The following is a 24,398-nucleotide window of genomic DNA, read 5'->3' on the forward strand; positions in this document are numbered from 1 at the left end:
CTGGTAACGATCACGCTCGAATGGTGTCTCTTACGTGCCACTGGCATGGAGACCAGATAGTTGCTCTGGCAACGATCATGCTCTTCTCTGAAAAACATGTTTGGCCATTGGGAAATATTACCTTACCTGGAAACAGGTGACATGACGGGCACAACAAATTACTGTCTGACTCATTCAAACATGGACATTCTGGATGGTTAAACAAGCAATGTACACCACTACCATGTAATGCTGCATCACAAAAATAGAACAATCAAACATGTATGACATGAATAATGATAGATTATGCCTCCATGGAGTCAATCAATTAACATGGCAGCAGCACATAACCAGGACAGTCTTACTTGGTTGTCATTTTATCTTTTTTAAATTTTTTGGCTGTATGGTAAGAAGCTTGCTTCCTAACCACATGGTTCCAGGTTCAGTCCCACTGCATGGCACCTCGGGCAAGTATCTTCTGCTATAGCTTCAGATTGATCAAAGCCTTGTGAGTTGATTTGGTGGATGGAAACTGAATGAAGCCTGTTGTATTTGTGTGCCTTTGTGTTTGCGTTTGTCCCCTACCATTGCTTGACAACTGGTATTGGTGTGTTTATGTCTCTGTAACTTAGCAGTTTGCCTTAAGGGACCAATAAAATAAGTACCAGGCTTGAAACAAAAATAAATAAAACCAAGAACTTGGCTCCATTCATTTGACTAAAAATTCCTCAAAAAATGCTCCAGCATGGTCACAATCTAATGACTGAAACAAGTAAAATATTTGTCAGAAGAAAAAGCAGTGCTCATGATTCTTGTGTACAATATTTACTAAACATTAAAATGTCATTTAATGAATAGTGTTTTATGAAATAAATGTAGAATATATGATTAAGAAGTTTTAAAAGTTTAACTATTAAAGCATCGGATGCAATGCCTTGTGGTATTTATTCCAGTTTTTTACATAGCCATACGAGACCATATCTAGATTACCCTGAGAAAAAACATACTCTCTCTCTCTCTCTCTCTCTCACACACACAGTGCAATGAATAATCCAATGTTTAATCTTACAAACCTTAGGTTGTAATCTAATAGTTCACCAATAGTTCACCATTAACCATCATTGCAAATAGGGATCGTCGTCGTCATCATCATCATCATTTAACATCTGCTTTCCATGTTGGCATGGGTTGGATGGTTTGACAGAAACTGGCTGGGCAGAAGACTGTATTAGGTTCCATTGTCTGTTTAGTATGGATTCTACAATTCAATGCCCTTCCTAATGCCAGCCACTTTACGGAATGTACAGGGTGTTGTTCACCTGGGACCAGCACCAGTGCTTTTTACATGACATCAATACTGGTGCTTCTTATGCGGCACGAAAAATCATGTTTATATTGAAATGGACGTTTTTCCATTCTTAATTATTGGGTTGTCTGGAAAGTTTGTGCCAATTAATAGTAGCTTACCTTTCAACTTATTTTAGAACATGGCTGAGTTCATGAAATAGGATTTGACTACACCTCCATTTAGAGCACAGTTTAAGCTATCTTTTCGTGGAAGAAGGTTTATGTTCCTATAACCTGTGTTAATTCTTTAACCCTTGAAAATAGAAGATAAGAAAGTTCATTTTCAGCACTTGATGTTTTAGGAACCAGACAAAAATTGCTGCAGCTCGGCTGGGATGTGTTACCCCCACCTTCCATATTCACCACATATTGCTCCTTCGGATTTCCACTTATTCAGGTCTCTACTGAATAGTCTTAAAGGTACAAATTTCAATTCCTTGGATGACATAAAAAGATACCTTGATGAATTCTTTTCCATGAAACCACCTCAATTCTGGGAAGAGGGTATTTTCAAGTTAAAGGAAAGATGGAGATGCATTGTGCAACAAAATTATTCATATTTGGTTGATTAAAAATATAATGGCAAGTATTTATTGACCTTTTTCTTTCCTTTAAAAATCGGCACGAACTTTCCAGACAACCCAATATTATTATGCTGTTCTGTTTCTTTTCTTCTTTGATCAAAAGATTCCTTATTTTAGATTCTATTCTTTGCAACACTCAATTTTCATTCAGTTTTAACCCTCACCTGCTTATATCTGCTTGCCTCTATCACTCAAAACATTTTTTCATAGAATTACATTTCAAATATCAGGGCATTCCTTCCATGATGCAGTGTCTACCAAAATCACCATAAGTCAAGTGGACAGCAAGAGAAATCTTCATATGAAGAATTCCCATTAAAGTAAGTGTTTCAGCCTGTTAGTTCCTGACACTCTGGAGGAGCTGAGCCCATCCACATCATGACTCCTGGGTGTCCTCCTACAATTTTTAAATGCTACCTTTAGTGGGATTTGAACTCAGGACTTTTGGGTGATCTTACTTCTCTGAACTGTGGTGTATATCACTTGGTCACAACAAGAACTTACCCTGTGAATCTACCTGACACTGGGTTTCCTTCCTACTATATTTAGGAGCTTGCAGTCATCATCATCGTTTATTCCTTTTAAGCTCTAGTCATTACTTCTCTTTACCAATTGCTACATTGAGCTATTCTTTGAGGTTGGTGATTTCACACTTTTGATTATATATGTCAATGTACATTATTTATATTATTTACATTTGACGGATATTTGTTTGTTGTTAACACAACATTTTGGCTGATATACCCTCCAGCTTTTATCAGGTGTCTTGGGGAAATTTCAAACCTGGGTTCTCATTCCTAAGGTATATTTTGATGTTGTTATTATTATTATTATTATTATTATTATTATTATTATTATTATTTATGTCACTGCCTGGAACCAAACTTGGAATCTTGGTGTTAGTAGCCCGTGTTCTTAACCCCAAGATTCCAAGTTTGATTCCAAGCAGTGACCTGAATAATAATAATAATAATAATAATAATAATAATAATAATAATAATAGGAAACAAACTATGCTGGATCATGCCCAGCTGACAACAAGGTATGTGATAAGGAAGAAAGAAAAGTTGAGAGATATTACAGGTTAGCTTGGGAAGTTAAGCAGTTGTGGTTGATGAAAAAGGTAGTGGTGGTACCAGTAATTGTCGGAGCCCAGGGAACAGTGAGCAAAAATCTCGAGAAGTATATGGAACAAATAGGGGCCACAATAAGGGTGGAGCACTTGCAGAAAACAGCACTGCTTGGAACCGCTTGAATACTCCGGAAGGTGCTCGAAAAATAAGAGGTGTTACCATAGTGAACAGCTGACACTGTAGTACTAGCTGACTGCTAGTGAATAGCTGACACCATAATACATCTCCAGCGTTAGAAGCTGTGCAAAGGCAATAATAATAATAACAATAACATTGAAAAATACTTTAGGAATGAAATATAAAAAATATAATGAAATTATTGTATACAGTGTTCAGGTGCACCACAACTTGTCAAAAGAGCGTATAAAGCATATACAGTAATTTACAAATGTCTGGAAGGTGAACATGTATGAGTCAGATACATGCTTGCATGTGTATAGAGGGGAGAAAATCAGGTGTAGTATTGGTAAATCTCAGGAAGTATGGAAGTTTTGAAGGATGCAGTGCTCCAACAATTAACAACTGATGCTGGCTGTTTGTTCCATGCTTCAGCAACTCTTAGCATGAAAAAATGTTTCCAAAAGTCATGGGAGCTGTGCTGTTTTCTGACTTTGTAAACATGTCCACGGGTGTTAGACAGGTGGAGTTTGAAAAGGTGCTCAGAGTTATTGTTAGTAAGATGGTTAATAATTTTATGGGTGTCTGCCAAGTCATCTGCCAGACGTCAGAGTTTCAATGTATCCATGCCCAGGGAAGTAAGGCGTTCAGAATATGGCAAATGCCTGATGGAGGGTATTCTCTTGGTTGCACGTCACTGAACAGTTTCCAGCCGATTAATATCCTCTGCAAGATAGGGGTTCCAGACTGGTGATGCAAATTCCAGGTTCGAAATTTCCCCAAGACACCTGAAGAAGGCTGGAGGGTATATCAGCCAAAACGTGTTAACAACAAACAAGATGAGGACAAATATCCATCAAATGTAAATAATGTACATAATTTCTCATCTCTTAAATATAGAACTGTATTAAATATGTCAATGGTTAGCTTTTGTCATTTATACGCTTAGAATAAACAATTTATTTACCTTCCTTGATGACATATTACTTGTTTGCATTTGCATATTACATAGTAAAAGAGAAAAATATAGTTGAAGTAGTTGCTTTTAAGATTGCTAACCTATTCTTACAATTGTTTATTGCACTGTAAAATAGGAGAGGTACTTCTCATTTGAAATGCCAACCTTTTAATCAATATACAACCCAGATCAACAACTTAGTTATAAATAAATAAAAGCCTTTTTACATACAACTTTATTGATGAAATCATTATTTCTACATAATCTAGATTTATCTTTTATTTTTTCATCACCTTACTGGCACCTGTGCCGGTGGCATTTGTAAAAGATTCGAGCGAGGTCATTGCTAGTACTGCTTGACTGGCCCCGTGCCAGTGGCACGTAAAAGCACCCACTACACTTTTGGAGTGGTTGGCATTAGGAAGGGCATCTAGCTGTAGAAACTCTGCCAGATCAAGATTGGAGCCTGGTGCAGCCATCTGGTTCGCCAGTCATTTGTCCAACCCATGCTAGCATGGAAAGCAGATGTTAAACGATGATGATGATGATGAATCCAGATCAACAACTTAGTTATAAATAAATAAAAGCCTTTTTAGATACAACTTTATTGATGACTCATTATTTCCACATAATCTAGATTTATCTTTTATTTTTTTTTTATTTGTTTCAGTCATTAGACTGCAGCTATGCTGGGGCACCACCTTGATCAATTTTTTTAGTCAACTAAGAAGTTCATCGTATATGTGTGTGTGTGTGTGTTTGTGTGTCTGTGTTTGTCTGCCCAACATTGCTTGACAACTGATGCTGGTGTGTTTACGTCCCTGTAACTTAGCAATTCGGAAAAAAGAGACCAATAGAATAAGTACTAAGCTTACAAAGAATAAGTCCTGGGGTCGATTTGCTCGACTTAAAGGCGGTGCTCCAGTATGGCCACAGTCAAATGACTGAAACAAGTAAAAGAGTAACTAAATCAACCCCAGTACTTATTATTTTTTTTTAAAACTGAGGCTTATTCTATTAGTCTCTTTTGCCAAAACGCCACATTATAGGAATGTAAATACTCCAATACCAGCTGGGGGTGGGGGTGGATAAACATAAACACAATACCACACACATAGATATACATCCGAAATACAACAAGATATATATATCTCTTTTACTCGTTTCAGTCATTTGACTGCGGCCATGCTGGAGCACTGCCTTTAGTTGAGCAAATCGATCCCAGGACTTATTCTTTGTAAGCCTTATACTTATTCTATCGGTCTCCTTTGCTGAACTGCTAAGTTACGGGGATGTAAACTCACCAGCATCGGTTGTCAAGCGATGTTGGGGGGACAAACACACAGACACACACACACACACACACATATATATATATATATATATATATACATATATATGATGGGCTTCTTTCAGTTTCCATCTACCAAATCCACTCACAAGGCTTTGGTCGGCCTGAAGCTATAGTAAAAGACACTTGCCCAAGGTGCCATGCCGTGGGACTGAACCATGTGGTTCGTAAGCAAGCTCCTTACCACACAGCCACTCCTACGCCTACATAAATATTTATTTCATATATTTTGCAATACACAATACATCTAATACTATTAGTTCTGTTTAACCAATAAATTAGATACATTTTTTTCTGTTTTTTTTTGTTAAATATTCATGAACATTCGTTAAGAATACAACACACCAGGAACTGGATTTTAAAACTGTAGTGAATGACATTTGCAAATTAGTTTCCATAGTATTTTGTCTTGTATTTCCCTAAATTTATTCAGGGTTTAAAACAAAAAAAAAAAGAGAAAATCTGTATGATAAAGACTAAATCATTTTACTGTTATCACCATCATTTCACATCCATGTTCCATGCAGGCATGGGTCAGATAGTTTGACAGGAACTGATGTGTTCAAGGACAGGCATTTACATAGAATAGGGAGTGAATTGGTAGAAGCAGGCAGTAAGGATGTTTGGGTGAGGGTATTTGCTCCATTAAATCTGGGTCCTGAGTTCAAATCCTGCAAAGGTCAACTTCGCCTTTCATCCTTCCTTGGTAGAGAAATAAAACAGTCCAGTACTGCAGTTGATTCTCCTCCTCCTCCTTCTTCTTTTTCTTCCTCTTCTTCTTCTCCTCCACCTCCTTCTTTTTCTTCTCCTCCTCCTTCTTTTTCTTCTTCTTCTCTTTCTTTTTCTTCTTCTTCTTCTCCTTTTTCTTCTTCTTCCTCTCCTCCTCCTCTCTTGCCCAAGTCCTACTGCATGCAACTTAAGCAAGTGTTATATTCTACAGTGTGAGGGCATGTGGTAAGGACCTTCGGCTCATAACCATAAGGTTGTGAGTTCAACACCTGGAGGCATGCTGTGTCTTTGAGCAAGACATTTTATTCCACATTACTGCAGTCCATCCAGCTGACAAAAACGAGCTGTACTTGTAATTCAAAGAACCTGCCTTGTCACATTCTATGTCATGCTGAATCTCCCTAACAACTACATTAAGGGTACACGTGTCTGTGGAATACTCAGCCACTTGCATGTTAATTTCACGAGGAGGCTGTTCCATTGATTGGATCAACTGGAATACTCATCACCATAACCAAGCCCTAGATCAACCAATGCCTTGTGAATGAACCTGGCCAATTTCAGAAACATAATTTTATTCTGGAAAAATTAACAATAGAAATGTTTAGATTAGTCAAAGTATGAGCTGTGAACATCTATGCATTACAGCCATCGATCAATGAGATTATTTATGCCTCATTGATAAAAGCTTAATGGATTTGAAACTAAGAAATCTTTGAAAGCTGATTCCACTTCTGGTTTGGACCTGAAAGTTTTATCACTTAAAAACGTGTTTAAATGCTTAAAAATGGTAGCCAGTGAGTGAAAGATCAAGCATATTCCAAGTCTATGAGTTTCTGCAGCGTCATTCTTGCAACATGTGACTTTGTATTATTGTGGATTGAGCCATGCCAATTCACCAATGCAGGTCTCATTTTTTGCAAGTGAGCATGCATTTTAGTGAGTTGATTGCAGTAAACCTCTGCTGTAATGCTCTGATTGGCTTCCGGAAAGCTGTAATGGGCAACACCAATTGCAGACCACCAGACAGTCACCACAATCTTTTACTGATGCAACTTTGGCTTTGGGAAAGGTTTGGGAGACTCATCACGGTCAAGCCTTTGACCTGGTCGTTTACGGTTATCACAAAGGATCCACTTTTCATCACATGTGACTATTCAGTCAAGAAAAGGATCATTGGTGTTTCGCAAAAAGAGCAAGTGTGTGTCTGTGCATCTTTGTGTTTCTATTTACATCCCTGTAACCTAGTAGTTCAGTGAAAAGTGACTGATAAAGTCAACTCAGAATGTAAAGATGGGCGAAATGCTGACTTTGCCTTTCATCCTTTTGGGATCAATGAAATAAGTACCAGTTGAATTCTGGGGTTAATGTTATCAACTGGTCCCTTCCCCCAAAATTTCTGGCCTTGTGCCTGTAGCAGAAAGGATTATTATTCTAGTGTTTGGAACATAAATTAATGTGAAATCTTAATAGAAGGATTAAATTTAGATCACTTTGAAACAAGAATGAGTATCACAGAAACAAGGGTGATCCCCCCCAGATGGGTTGCTATTAAAAAGAGTTAAATTACTGTTTCATGTGAATTGATGTCAACAGGGCTAAACTGGATCCTATAATTCACATAAACACAGAACAAAATAATTTGTGTTTATGGTTGATGGTTAAAGAATATAAAAGCAGAAAAGTGTAAGCTGATATCATACACACAAATGCATGTATGTACACAGGCACACACACACACACATAACCATATACATGGTTTTATATACTCCTCATGAAATAATTTCATCAAATTGATTTTATGGATTTTCTGCATTTTTAGTTAAATAGACACTCTGCATTACTTTTTTTTATAATTGATTACTATGTAGACCGATAGTCGAGTCCATAAGAGGAGCTCTCTGTAATAGTTGCAATTCTTTGAATCCACATCTTATACTACTAATTTATATGTGTGTGTATGTCTGTGTGAAGGCTTGTGGCCTAGTGGGTTATGGTGTTGCACTCAGGATCACAAGATAGTGGGTTTAATTCTCAGACCAAGCAGTGTGTTGTGTTCTTGAGCAAAACACTTCATTTCACATTGCTCCAGTCCACTGAGCTGGAAATAAGTAACCTTCTGATGGACAAATAGTACAACGAAGTAACTTAATTTGCATTAATTAGTTTGAATTCAGTTGCCATGGCAGCTTGCAATTCAGCTAGAGTGATGATTTTAACTCAGAGCATTAAAAAAAACAAAAACAAAAAAAATACCCCCCCCCCCCCCAAAAAAAAACGGTGACTTTAACTCACAGCATTCAATTATTAAACATTCATAATTGGAATAAATAAATAAAACTGATTAAGTATTTATGGAATTTTGATTTAGTGTTGGGTGACTTTTGGCCAACCCTGTATATATCTGATCATTTATAGAGATGAGTATCTCGTTATTAACATTGGAGCCACATTCAGAAACAACACTAATAGTGTAATTTAAATGTTTTCTCTTCATCCATCATCATTACTATTAAAAAGATGATAATAAAAATGTAGTTCCTCTGCTCTTTCAAACATGTAATTTTGAAGAGAATTCTTTGATGAAGTGTAGCTCCATTGCTTTTTGGAATTTTGGGTCATCTCTTGAACATTTGTAAAAGGGAAAGATATCCACCTCCACCACTTTGCTTGACAACCGATGCTGGTGTGTTTACATCCCCGTAACTTAGTGGTTGGGCAAATAAGACTGATAGAAAAAGTACTAGGCTTACAAACAATAAGTCCTGTGTTCAATTTGCTCGACTAAAGGCAGTGCTCCAGCCTGGCCACAGTCAAATGACTGAAACAAGTAAAAGAGTAATACTATAATAATATTATAAATTCGTAGCGTCCCCCAATTCACTGCCTTCTTACCAACGCCTTCTTTTTCTCTAGCCCCCCCCCCCACACACACTACACTTTGAGAACTTATGATATAAACGAACAATAAAACGTTCTGTTTTTACTGCTTTCATTCTGATTTTGTCTTGAGTTCGTAAACGAATGAAAGCACTAATAAAGGATTATCCAAAATTATGATTGCCTCTTTTTACTCAATTTATATATATATATATATATATATATATATATAAATATAAATTCAACTGATGATGAAAGTAAACAAAGTTTGCTTTAGAAGCATTGAGATGTATTGAATGATACAGAAATAATTTATTCTCAAATGCATGATAATGCGAATACAATAGCATGAACAGGATAAAACTACCCATATATTGCTGGAAAAATCATTACTCGCCGGCCATGAGACTTGAACTCACATCCTCATAGCTGGCTGGTAATGATTTTTTCTGCAATACATGGATAGTTTATCCTGTTCATGTTACTGTATTAGCATTATCATGTATTTGAGAATAAGTCATTTCTGTATGTATATATATACATATATATATATCACTGTGATCACCGTGACTAACCAGGCTATCAGATGTTGCAACACATCGCTGGTCACAATGCGCTTCATATTGTTTTAGCCTGCTAAGCAAGCAGGCCAACAGAAACAGGAAGAAAGAGAGGAAGTTGTGGCAAAAGAGTACACCAGGAATCGCCACCACCCCCTGCCAGAGCCTTGTGGAGCTTTAGGTGTTTTTACTCAATAAACACAACGCCCGGTCTGGGAATTGAAACCACGTTCCTACAACCGTGAGTCTGCTGCCCTAACCACTGGGCTATTGTGCCTCCAACTTCACATTTTCTAATATATATATATATATATAATATATATATATATCACCGTGACCGACCAGGCTATCAAATGTTGTTATACATCACTGGTCACAATGCGCTTTGCATTGTTTTAGCCTTCAAATGACGCCACCCCGCTGGCTAAGCGAGCAAGCCAACAGTAGAAAGAGTGAGAGAAAGTTGTGGCGAAAGAGTACAGCAGGGATCGCCACCACCACCCTGCCGGAGCCTTGTGGAGCTTTAGGTGTTTTCGCTCAATAAACACTCACAACGCCTGGTCTGGGAATCAAAACCGCAATCCTACGACCGCGAGTCCGCTGCTCTAACCACTGGGCCATTGCGCCTCCACCAAAAGTTTATTGTTACACTTGCCCAAGGTGCCACGCAGTGGAACTGAACCCGGAACAATGTGGTTGGTAAGCAAGCTACTTACCACACAGCCTCTCCTGCGCCTATATATATATATATATATATATATACACACACCACACACACTCACATATGCAGCAGGCATCTTTCAATTTCTGTCTACCAAATCCATTCACAAGGCTGCTACAGTAGAAAATTCTTGTCCAAGAAGCTGTGCAGTGGGACTGAACCTAAAACCATGTGGGTGAGAAGCAAATTTCTCAACCACACAACTATGCATGTATGTATTTGCTTCTCTTTAAATAATCATTCAATTTGGGCAAAATCATCAAACCCACCAACACCACCACCACCACTACCGTCATCATTGTCATCATCATATATTATCACTTTCCCATATGTGCTGGACCATCATTAAAAGAAAAAAAAAACATTGCTTTTTTTCGTTCTCAAATTATGTTTTTGCTTCTACAAGCAAAACTTCTTTCCACACCGCATTACAGTACATACTAAAACTGAGAATCATGGGAAAGACAAACATATTTATTTACAACAAATAAATGAAAAATATTAAGTTGTATTTTATTTTAGATAATATAGAGAAATTTATTTATTTAGGAAAAATAATTAAAAAATAAGTAAAATAATAAAAGGAAATAATTTTATCCTGGCGTCGCAAGGGGTTTAGATGTGGCACAGCGGAAACCCAAATTGGAGGCAGATGAATCAGGAGTGTTCTCACTTCGAGCTGCACAACGGTATCTATAGCAATAATCCTGAAAATTGAATAAAAAATAGTTCTTAAATAAATAATATTATTTTCAATTAAATAATAATTTATAAACTCTTTGTATCCATGCTTAGTTAGTCCTAAGTAATATAAAACTTTCCTGTCATAAGTCCCAAGTGGTTTATAAAATATTGGAAATGTGCATCATATATGATGCAAAGATGCCAGGGAAATATAATAATGAAATTATTGTATACAGTGCTCAGGGTGCACCACAACTTGTCAAAAGTGCGTATAAAGCATATGCATTAATGTACAAATGCCTGGGAAGTGAACAGGGTATAAGTCAGATACATGCTTGCGTGTGTATGGAGGGGAGAAAATCAGGTGTAGTGTTGGCGAATATCAGGAAGCATGGAAGTTTTGAAGGATGCAGTGCTCCAACAACTAATAACTGATGCTAGCAGTTTGTTCCATACTTCAGCAACTCTTAGCATGAAAAAATGTTTCCAAAAGTCATGGGAGCTGTGCTGTTTCCTGACTTTGTAAACATGTCCACGGGTGTTAGACAGGTGGAGTTTGAAAAGGTGTTCAGAGTTTTTGTTTGTAAGATGGTTAATAATTTTTTGGGTGTCTGCCAAGTCATCTGCCAGACGTCAAAGTTTCAATGTGTCCATGACCAGGGAAGTAAGGCGTTCAGAATATGTCCTGTGTATTATGGGTGATACACAGCACAAGTAAAAGGTTCAGGGAACATTTAATATTTATTAAAAGACATTCTTTTACTTGGTTCAGTCATTGGACTGCAGCCATGCTGGGGCACCAACTGAAGCACTTTAGTTGAACAAATCAACCCTGATATATTTCTAAAGCTTGATGCTTGTTCTATTGATCTTTCATGCTGAACTGCTAGGTCATGGAGATGTAAACAAACCAACACCAGCTGCCAAGTAGTGGTGGGCGACAAAGACATACACACATATATGTGTATGTATGTATATATGTATATATATATATATATATATACACACACACATACATATATTCTATTTGTTTCAGTCATTTGACTGTGACCATGCTGGAGCACCGCGTTTAGTCAAATAAATCAACCCCAGGACTTATTCTTTGTAAGCCTAGTACTTATCCTATCAGTCTGTTTTGCTGAACTGCTAAGTTACGGGAATGTAAATACACCAACACCGGTTGTCAAGCGATGTGGGGGGGACAAACACAGACACACAAACATACATATACGACAGGCTTCTTTCAGTTTCCATGTATCAAATTCACTCACAATGTTTTGGTGCCATGCAGTGGAACTGAACCCGGAACCATGTGGTTGGTAAGCACAGCCATGCCTGTGCCTATATATATATATATATATATATATATTGGTAAATTGGCCTGATTGCCTAACTAGAGGGGTGGCATTATTCAAAAGCTAAAACAATGCAAAGTGCATTGTGACCAGTGATGTATAATAACATCTGATAGTCTGGTCAATTCTGTGATCATGATACACACCACACGGGCTTCCACACAGTTTCAATCTACCAAATTCATTCATAAGGAATTGGTTAGCCCAGGGCTATAGTAGATGATGCTTGTCCGAGGTGGCACACAGTGAGACTAAACCTGAAACTATCTGGTTGCATATCAAACTTCTTAACCACAAAGCCGTCTTTATAAATCACAATCTAAAATTCCGTTGCCGTAGAAACTGGGTAAATGCATCTAAGAACAAGTTGGGTCTGTTATGCCAAGCATCCATTTAAACAAAGGAGCAACAGAACTACTTGACTTCATGCTAGTGTGTCTCTGGTTTGGTCTGGTAATGTTTGTCAAAAGACATCAGAATTAGAAAAAGTGCTCTAAGAGCAAAAGCCAGAGGAAAATAACTGCCAAAGGAACTGACACTGGTGTGTGTGTGTAAAAAGTGCAAACACATATATATATATACACATACACACATGTATATATACACTCACAGATACATATATATAGATACATACACATATATACACACATAGATACATACATATGTACACATATATACACATTCATATATGTACACATATACAGATACATACACATATATACACACATAGATACATATATATATATACACACATACATACATAGATACACACATATACAGATATATACACATAAATACATACATATATACACATATATACAGATATATACACATATATACACATACATACACATATATACACACAGATACATACATATATACACATATATACACACATATACAGATACATAGACACATATATTCAAACATATATACAGATACTCACACATATACTCACGAACATAAATACATATGAACACAAGTACATCACTGTTTACATAATTTACGATCAAGCTGTCTCACCCCCCCCCCCCAAACAAAAGGACACTGTGACAAACCAAGAACACTTTGAAATTGAAAAATCTTTTTTTTTTTATTGTGATTTTGTACATTTCTGCAATAAATTTCCCTTAAAATATTACAGTAATACAATTGCTAACGACTTCTGAACCCAAGCTTAATTGTTTTTTATTTTTAATCTCTCTCTATATAAAGCTGAAGTTGTCTGTGTATAGCAGGTTTGGTAGCCTTCAACTAACACTACCTCCTCCGAGACCTTGTGGCACAAGTTGACCAAAATTGAGAGTATGATAGAAGAAGGTTTGCTCTTCCTTCCGTAGAAGAAAAAATTCAAATCAGACCATGTTAACACAAAAAATTATTTACATCAAAAAGGTGCTTTTTTTCTATGAAAATCTATATTTTTTACGATTTTCTACTGCTGTGTCGCCATTTTTCGGTGTATTTCAACCAGAAAAATGTTCTCTTAAAGAGAATAACAAGTTACATAATGCAAAATTTTTACTTTTCAAAAATTCCAATTCTAAAGGGTCGAAACAAACCCAAGCAATGCCGGGCGATACTGCTAGTTTACATAAAGATTGACTTACAATTACAAGGAAACAAAGAAAAAAAAAGATTAAGCTTAACTCCTCCCCTTTCTTTGTTTTCTTGTAATATGTATGTTTAAAAAATCGTTCAGCCAGTTTGCTTTGAGAGTGGCAGTCAAATTTGGATTCAGTCTTTTATGTAAATAAAACACTCCATTTATTGGATAAAAAAAAAGAAAAAAAACTTTGAGGGTGAGAAGGAAAGGAAGGGGTGTAAGAAACTGATATGCAGTGGTAAGGGGTTGGTAAGTTTTACTACAAAAGCACAGTCATTCAGATCTTCCGGTTCACGCACACACACACTCAACACAGCACCACTCTCTCAGTTCTCCTCCCCCCTCTCTCTCTCTCTTTATTTAATAGTCATGAAAATTGAGTTTAGCAATAGTAACTGAAGAATTATTGTTTTCAGTGTTTATCTTAGAGCACCATTATTGCCCTCATCATCATTTTAACGTCCACTTTCCCATGCTTGTATGGGTTGGATAGAGTTATTTGATGCAGATTTTCCAATGGTTGGATGCCCTTGCTGTCACCAACCCTTATCTGTTTCTGAACAAGGGAACGTTTCATTATGGCCAGACATATTTTTACAGAATATTGCAAAATCAATGATATACATTTACAACATTCATACGATGTCAGGACAAGGACACACACACACAAGGTTTGATCACTAAGTATCTGGACTGTTGCCATAGTAATGAAGCTAAAGCATACAGAGTGAAACCGCTTGGCACAGATTAACCTTGAATCCTGCTGTGCATGCACACAAAGTTTTAATGTTCCAGCTCACTTCTGCTGTTTACAGCTGTGCTTGGAAGGAAGGTGTGTAGCATGTGATTGTCGCATTGACCATGACAGAGAAAGTTGTCATGGTGATACCTGCACAGAGGCCTACACAAAGTTACAGAAAGTGTATGGAGAGGAGTGTATAAGCCACACACAAGTGTACGAGTGGTTCAGACGCTTCCAAGATGGCCAAAAATATGTCGATATTGATGAACGTTCTAGGAGCCCAGCAACCAGCAGAACTGAGAAAAACATCGCAGACAAGTGTGCAGCTGTGAGGGGAAATTGCCGAATCACCACCTGTGAGTTATCAGAGGATGTGCAGACTAGTTATGGTTCAGTTCAGTCCATTATCACTGAAGGTTTGGTTATGAAATGAGCATCTGCCAAGTTTGTGCCAAAAATGCTTTCAGCTGACCAAAATGGCACTCGCGTTTCAGTTGCAAAAGATCTTGATTGTGTCGAGAATGATGAAAACCTTGTATAAGCTTCTGAGCATGTATCACCAAGCTTTTGGCAAAATTTGATGCCATGTCATGGTCAATGCAATGATCACACGCTACACACCTTCCTTCCAAGCACTGCTGTAAACAGCAGAAGTAAGCTAGAATGTTAAAACTTAGTGTGCATGCACAGCAGAGTTCAAGATCAATCTGTGCCAAGTGGCTTCATTCTGTATGCTTTAGCTTCATTACTAAGGCAACAGTCTAGATATTCATTGATCAAACCATGTATATATTACACACATACATATACACAATGGGCTTCTTTCAGTTTCCATTTCCCAAATTCACTCACAAAGCTTTGGTCAGCCCAGGGCTATAGTAGAAGGCATTTGCTCAAGATGCTGTGCAGTGGGACTGAACCTGAAACCACGTGGTTGCATGCCTGCACACATAGGAGAGTTATTACTTTCTGACCTTTTGCTATGTTTTGCTCTTTTACTTGTTTCAGTCATTAGACTGTGGCCTTGAAGAACTTTTAATTGAATGAATTGACCCCAGGGCTTTTTTTTCTGTTTTAAACTTGGTACTTAATCTATTGGTCTCTTTTGCCAAACTGCTAAGTCATGTGGAGTAAACACATCAACACTAGAACACCAGTTATCAAGCAGTGATCACACACACACGCACACACACATATATGCGATGAGCTTCTTTCACTTTCCATCAACCAAGTCCACTCACAAGGCTTTGGTCAACCTGGGTCTATAGTAGAAGACACTTGCCCAAGGTGCCACGCAGTGGAACTGAACCTGGAACCATGTAGTTAGGAAGCAAGCTTCTTACCACATAATCACGCCTATGTCTACTTAATATAAGTTCAATTAATAGATTTCTGTTTACACTCCACATAAACACTGCTAATATCACCAACATTCTGACATTTATATTTCAGCTTTAATGCTCTATTGTATTCATTCTTGTTAGTTTGGGGGATTTTTGCCTCAATAATACTCAAGTTAATATTATCAAACTTTTGTTAGTTTAGCTTTTAACTGTTACAAGCATTTAATTCATGGAAAAACAATTACCAGCACAATGTTTTCTTCTTCAATCCGTCTACTTGTTATATAACCTCCAGGCTTATTTATGATCAGCATATTTAATATTATATGTTTCATTGAAGGCAACAAGCTGGCAGAACCATTAGCCAGCCAAACAAAATGCTTAGCAACATTTCGTATGGTTTTACATTTGGATGAAATTCTGCTAAGGTCGACTTCACCAGCCATCCTTTCCAGATCAATAAAATAAGTACCAGGTGAATACTGAAAGTGATGTAATTGGCTTACCCCCTCCTCCTTGACATTATAGAGCTTGTGCCAAAATTTGAAACCAATATTGTATATTTCATTACCATTATAGATAGGGCAGTGAGCTGGCAGAATCATTATCAAGCCAGAAAAAAATGCTTAGCAGCATTCCTTCTGGCATTTTACATTCTGAGTTCAAATACCACTGAGGTCAACTTTGTCTTTCATCCCTTCTGTGTCAATAAAATAAGTGCCAGTTGAGCACTGGGGTTGATGTAACCAAAATTTCTGGCCTTGAGCCAAATTTAGAAAGATTTATCGTTATATATATATATATATATCTATATATATAGGTGCAGGAGTGGCTGTGTGGTAAGTAGTTTGCTTACCAACCACATGGTTCCGGGTTCAGTCCCACTGCGTGACACCTTGGGCAAGTGTCTTCTACTAGAGCCTCTGGCCGACCAAAGCCTTGTGAGTGGATCTGGTAGATGGAAACTGAAAGAAGCCTGTTGTATATATGTATGTGTGTGTGTGTATATGTTTGTGTGTCTGTGTTTGTCTCCCCAACATTGCTTGACAACTGATGGTGGTGTGTTTACGCCCCCATAACTTAGCGGTTCGGCAAAAGAGACCGATAGAGTAAGCTCTAGGCTTCCATAGAATAAGTCCTGGGGTCGATTTGCTCGACTAAAGGCAGTGCTCCAGTAAAGAGAGAGTATTATAAATCATTTTAAGTGGTCGATGCCAGCACCTATGCCAGTGGCACATAAAAAGCACAAGTTGAGTATGGCTGATGCCAGTACTGCCTGATTGGTTCCCATGCCGGTGGTATGTAAAAAGCACCATTCAAGTATGACTGATGCCAGTGCTGCCTGACTGGCACCTGTGCTGGTGGCATGTAAAAAGTACCATTTGAGCAATGGTTGATGCCAATGCTGTCTGACAGGCTACCATGCCTGTGGCATGTAAAAAGCACCTAGTAAATTTAGGAGTGGCTGGTGTTAGGAAGGGCATCCAACTGTAGAAACCTTGCCAAATCAGACTGGAGCCTGGTGTAGCCTCCCAGCTTGCCAGTCCTCAGTCAAACCGTCCAACAAATGCCAGCATGGAAAGCAGATGTTAAACAATGAAGATGACAATGACGAAAGCAATAAAAATGTGAATATACAAACCTTATGGCACAAGAACGAGCCTCCTTTCTTTACTCTACTCGTTCCTTTAGAAGGCCCTTTCTAAAAGAAGACAGGAAAAAAAATTCAAAAAGCAAACTGTTCAAAAAACATTACACGATCTTGCAAAACAGAGATAATATTGCAATTAGATAGTAGAAGAGAAATTGCAGTTGTCACAAGATATGGAGAAAAAAAAAAAAAACTTCTTAAATTCACTTTCTATTGATTTCTTGAACTTTCAAAATTTTTGTCACACCATTGCTATTTTGGTCACCGACACTGTTCTATTTCAGAGATTATGTAGTAGTTCTTTGATTAAACAATAGTAAGACAATATCCTCTTTATTTATTTACTTTTCCACATCTGCCCCCACCATCCTTTCTAACAGCATCTCACCATTTGCTGCAATCTTTTGTTATCTTCTGAGTTTCTACACCAGTGGTTCTCAAAGTGGGTGGTACTGTCCCGCTGGGAGCTATGAAAAGATCAGGGGTGGGGGTGAAGAAAAGCGGGCTGATAAGGGGGAACCCAAAAGAGTGCGGTGAATGTAAAAACAACAAAATAACAGGTTAATTAGGCTAAGCTTTATTTGTGAAATACAATTGTCTTAAAGTTGCTACAGAAAGTGGTCTATGTTTGTGGTGGTGGTGAGGGATGGAGGGGGGCACTAGGAATGCAGCTTGGGTGCCAAGGAGACAACAGCCTGAACAAGTTTGGGAACCACAGTTCTGCATCCAATGATCAGCTTTCATTACTTTTACCTAGGTCTTCCTTGATCTTCTTCCACAGTTTCCTTTTACAGGTGGGTCCCCTGACACATTTTAACTCCTCTATTGTTATTTATATGTATTACATATCCATACAAATGCAGTTGTCTACGATCCCTATTGATTGTTTTTTTTTCTTTCCCCCTTTTTTTTATTTCCTCTTTTTTCTTTCCCTTTTACGATCCCTTTTGATCCTGTCTGTGTGCAGCCCTGTGTGACTAATAAAGAAACATATCTTACTACAGTGATTTCTCTTGTACCTAGTTTATCCCCCAGCTCATACACACTAACATTACACGTTTGGTGAAGCAGGCTCTATTCATTTCTCTCCAACCATCACACATCCTTTACACTCACTGTCTACATCTCACAAACATGAAGTGTTACACTTTCTACACAAGCAATGTACAATTGACCTTCAATCAATGAAAGAATCCTTTCATCACTAGCAGAGATAACAGCTTTCTGAACTTTTTCCACCCTATTCTTATTCTGGCTGTTATGCTTTCTAATCACCCTCCCTCACAGGTGATTAGGTTGTTTGATAACAGAAGCTATCCACTACTTCTGTGGATTTTTTTAAAGAATTGATAAGAAGCACTGATAAGAAATACTCTGCCTGTTAACTGTGCACCTGCACAAACAAGGTATTTATTATCACCTTGATCTTGTGCACTCATAGTTCATACTTTGTGCACCATAAGAAGTTCCTATCTGCTCCTTCTCTGCATATTTAGCACAGGTGGTTTTCTTGAGGGTACTTAGTAATCCTGTTGGTGCTGGTACCACGTAAATAGCACTGCTGCTGGCGCCACATAAAAGGCACTGAGCTGGTGTCGCATAAAAAGCTCTAGTACTGGTACCACGTAAATAGCACTGGTGCTGGTATCACAAAAAGCACTGCTGCTGGTGCCACATGAAAAGCACTGGTGTAGGTGCTGCATAAAAAGTGCTGGTGCCACAAAAAAAAGCACTGGTTCCACATAAAAAGCACCCAGTATACTCTGTAAAGCAGCTGGTGTTAGGAAGGGCTTCCAGCCGTAGAAACTGAACCAAAAACAGACTATGGAACCTGGTGCTGCCCCTGGCCTTGCCAGCTCCTGACAAGCCATCCAACCATGTCAGCATGGAAAACTGATGTTAAATGATGATGTTGATGATGATGCATACGTGTGTGCATGTTGCTGTCTCCTTATCTTGACATTGTGTGATAGTAGTAAACAAGCATCACTCTTTTCAATCTTCTACAAAACATGTCTGACTATGGGGAAATGTCGTATTACTTATAAACAGATAATGGTTGACAACAGGAAGGGCATCCAACCATAGAAAAATCTGCTCCAACAAACTGTGTCCAATCCAGCCAAGCATGGAAAAGTGGGAATTAAATGATGGTGACAACATTAAGACCCTAGATCAGGGGTTTCCAAAGTGGTCGATGGGACTATTCAAGGGGTCGATAAATGCCTGAAACTGCACATCTGCTTCATCATCGTCATCCAGGGTTTTGTCCCCGTTAACGGGGGGTGGCCAGATCATCTTCAATGCTATAGCAACTGAGGTAGGCAGGTGCTGCCCACCCAAACCTTTGGGCTGGCTGGTGCCCATTCTCCTTTGCTATCATGAAGCTTTTTTGGAGCTGGATTTTTCTATGGGGAGTATGCCCTTGCTTACCCCGAACCTCAGTTTTTAGACATGAGTGATCCTGAGACCAAGGCCTCTACCACAATTTTTAAGAAATGTGATGGAAAACTAGCTCAGGAAGGCAGGGATGTTACTCCCTGAAACCCCTTTCGGAGTCCCACTACCTAAACTGCATGTCTACTTAATTATTATTTATTTATTTATTTTCTTGTACATGTCTGGTGGTTGATAAAGGGTCAAGGATTCCATGACGGAGACCCCTGCTCTAGATCAAATATAAACTATCTGAAAAGTCTGTTGCATCTTGGGAGTTTCTCCTTTTAGCCAAACAAATTCTCTATAATCCAACAAAGCCACAGATGCAAGTTTGAGATAAGAGACCCTTATATTTGTTATCAAAACCAAGCATCTACTAAAAGTATTAACAACAATCTGCCATGCTAATCTATCATGATGTGGAAAGGGGATGGTAAAAAGGTAAAAAGTGTATGTGAGAGAGGGGGGGGCAGGGGGCGGGGGCAAGTCAAAGGAATGCCACTAGAATATACACACCCTCACACATCTCCCTCTATCTCATTTTCTATCTACTTCTATTATAGTAAAGTGTTAAGGGGATGATAAAAGCATGTGTGTATGTGTGTGTGAGAGAGAGAGGGGGGGAGAAAGAGAGATGCAAAGGAATGCTAGTGGTATAAACATACACTCAAACATCTCTCTCTCTCCATCTATGTATCTTTTATTATATTAAAATGTTAAGGGTATGATAAGTGTGGTGTGTGTGTGTGTGTGTGTGAGTGAGAGAGAGAGAGAGAGAGAGAGAGAGAGAGGGAGGGAGTAATTCAAATGAACACTACTGGTACATACACACACACATGAACACTAGTGACATACACACACACACACACACACAGAGACAGACAACAATTAGCAGTGAATGTGTATGTGTGACAGTGATGGGGTATATATGTAATCAACTACTGCATATATTATTTGTATATACAGATTATAACTTATAAATATAACATCTAAAGTGCCATGTTGATCTTTAATGGTTAGTGGTTAAGCCTAATTAAACCATGGATTATCCAGAGCTTCAGTAAGTCAACCTAAATTAATATGGAAAAAACCACTTATTGTAGTCATGGATAATGTTATCAACATCAATTGACACCAAACCCATTCAGGAAGCTGTTGTATTCTTTACTCAATGCTGTCAGTTGGTTATTGTTATCTAAAAGACTTCCATCATCATCATCATCATCATCATCATCTGGGTTTTTGTCCCAGACGATGATGATGGGGTGGTGGCCGGATCTACTTCAATGCCATAGCAACCAAAGTAGGCAGGTGCAGCCTAACCCAACATTTGGGCTGGCTGGTGCCCATTCTCCTTTGTTATTGAGGCTTTTTTGGAGCTGGGTTTTCAACGGGGAGCATGCCCTTGCTTACCCTCAACCTCAGTTTCTAGACATGAGTGGTCCCGAGACCAAGGCCTCTACCACGATTTTTAAGAAATGTGGTGGAAAACTAACTCAGGAAGGTAGGGATGCTACTCCCTGAGACCCCTTTTGGAGTCCCCATCCTTCCACTGCATTTGAATGGTGGGGGAGGGGTAAAAAATCTCAAAAAAAACAAATAGAAATTCTTACTGGATTTTTAGCAAACTCTTTAGAATGATGTGTATTCCACCAGTCTTGTGTCCATTCCCATACATTTCCAATTATATTTTTCAGTTTGAACTTGTTCTGAGTTGGGAATGCATCCACCTGAAAAGAGATTGCAATAACAAAATATGTCAGTGTTACTTTTAATAAATGTTCAGTTCAACAGCCTAGAAAGATTGGTAACAAAAATTTATATCTTTTACTTGCTTCAGTCATTGGACTGCGGCCATGCTGGGGTGCCACCTTGAAGAATTTCTAGTCAAATGAATTGACTCTAGTATCTATTTTTCATTTTAAGCCTGTTTCTTATTCTGTCAATCTCTTTCGCTGAACTGTTAATTTATGAGGACATAAAAACATCAACATGTGTTGTCAAGTGGTGGTGGGGGACATACATATATAGCTGATGGGCTTCCATCTAGCAAAGTCATACAAACACACACAAAGGTGGTGCTGTATCTTTGAGAAGTTTGCTTCCCAACCACATGATTTTTGCCTTGGTGCCACTGCATGACACCTTGGGCAAGTGTCTTAACTTTAGCCTCAACTTGATCAAAATCTTACAAGTAGATCTTGCTGGTATATGGAAGCTAAAAGAAGCCTGCTGTGTGTGTGTGCTCTCTTCCTAATGCCAATGGGTGCTTTTATTTGTCACTGGCACCGGTGCCATTTGCATGACACCAGTATCTTCCGCAACTGTGATTTTGCCTGGCTTGATGGGTCTTCCTCTCAAGCACGACATAATGCCAAAGGTCTCGGTTATTGCTTCTGCGAGGCCCAATGCTCGAAAGGAACTGCCTCTGTGAGGCCCAACACTCGAAAGGAACAGATATATTGATGTATAATAAATTAGAGAGGTATTGTTCTTTCACTACATGCAGTGGTCTGTGAGACTTCTATTGGAGGACTACCACTAAGTGTCCTGTGTTATTTGATGATACCACTGAATTGACTATTGGCTTGTCATCAATTATTGTTGTCATATTCACTTCTCTGCTGTCAAAGACCTTGTCCATAACCCTGAGCACAGGAACCATGCTGGTTGATGTCAGTTAAAGCTAGCTAAGACTAGAACTTGCAGCAGCAGGTGGTATTGTTTCTCTCTAAAATAGCTGAAATACAAATAGCAATATATATATATATATAATATAGGCATCAATAGAAAACACAAAATTCAGGTAATCGATAAACAATTGTTTATCGATTACCTTAATATTATGTCTTCTATCGATGCCTATTTTATTCATATTCTGAGCATGGCATGGTTGTCCTATATAAAGAATTAATTCCTTCATTCTTTTCTTATATATATATATATATATATATATATATATACAGAGACAGAGAAAGAGAGAGGGGGGTGCGTGCATGTAATATCTTTGTGATGTGTCTGTGGAGAGCGTGGAATGTGTGTGTGTTATTTATTTAAAATCTAAAACTTACTTCAGAATATCAGGTGTTAAAATATGAAACACTTCTAATTAACCCCTTAGCAGTCAATCAAATGTAAAGCTTATTTATTCACATTGTTTTGAATTAATTATGCATTATCTTGTAGTGATGAAATTTCAATGATGTGAGTGTTTATTTTTAGAATGACATTGTAGGATAGGTGTGAGAGGCCAGATCTGGTCAGTTTGAACATAAAACAGGTAAAATATTTGGGCTAAAAATGGCCAGTTTAAATGCCAAAGTGTTAAACTGTAAAAACAAGTTTCCAAAGTACGTAGAATAATGCTTTCTTCTAATTCTTGTTTGCTAATGTAACTATGACTAAAATTAGCCATTTTGATTAACAATTCTCAAATGAATTCTGTATATAAAGCATCTAATGCATTGGGGCCTGGTACAGTCTCCCAGCTTACCAGTTCTTAGTCAAACCATCCAACCTATGCCAGCATAGAAAGCAGACATTAAATGACGATGATGATGAGGATTGTTTGAAGGACAAATGTAACTATAACAAGACTTACCGGTGCTGTACCAAGGAAACCATCATCTCCAGTATTTTTTGTAGGAAATTCTCCATGCCATATATTCATCCAATGTTTGTTCTCTGGATTTTCTTTGTTACCCCAGGGAAATTTTCTAATTGTATATAAAGTGTTTATAAATTGTTAAAATGATTTTAATTAAATTAGAAAGATGTACTTGCATAGCAAGTATTTTTGATCTGAGATTACGTGCTGAAATTAAAGTGATTATAGGATGGAAGACATAGGTTAGCCTTTCAGAAACACACAAAGGCTATTAACTTCACTCAACCAGTCATTTGTAATATGGTGTCAAGGCAGCTAGCTGGCAGAAACATTAGCATAATGGGCGAAATGGTTAGCGGTATTTCGACTGTCGTTATGTTCTGAGTTCAAATTCCGCCGAGGTCGACTTTGCCTTTCATTCTTTTGGGGTCGATTAAATAAGTACCAGTTACGCACTTGGGTTGATGTAATCAACTTGATCCCTTTCTCTGTCCTTGTTTGTCCCCTATATGTTTAGCCCCTTGTGGGCAATAAAGAAGAAACGTTAGCACGTCGGGCGAAATGCTTAGCGGTATTTCGTCTGTTGTTGTGTTCTGAGTTCAAATTCCGCCG

The 24,398-nt window shown here is 38.1% G+C and overlaps 1 protein-coding gene across 1 annotated transcript in view; it reads right to left on the reverse strand.

The window, feature by feature from the left end:
- Positions 1-10,851: 10,851 nt before the first annotated feature.
- LOC115210711 (formylglycine-generating enzyme) overlaps positions 10,852-24,398 on the reverse strand; it is a 57,291-nt gene continuing 43,744 nt past the window's right edge. The window contains exons 5-8 of the mRNA XM_029779406.2: positions 23,781-23,895; positions 21,793-21,909; positions 17,732-17,791; positions 10,852-11,066 (exon numbers count right to left, since the gene is read on the reverse strand). Of these exons, the coding sequence (XP_029635266.1) occupies positions 10,953-11,066; positions 17,732-17,791; positions 21,793-21,909; positions 23,781-23,895 (406 nt within the window). The 3' untranslated portion in view covers positions 10,852-10,952. The remainder of the gene's footprint in view (positions 11,067-17,731; positions 17,792-21,792; positions 21,910-23,780; positions 23,896-24,398) is intronic.

The sequence above is a fragment of the Octopus sinensis genome, linkage group LG4 (genome assembly GCF_006345805.1).
Source record: "Octopus sinensis linkage group LG4, ASM634580v1, whole genome shotgun sequence".
NCBI lineage: Eukaryota > Metazoa > Mollusca > Cephalopoda > Octopoda > Octopodidae > Octopus > Octopus sinensis.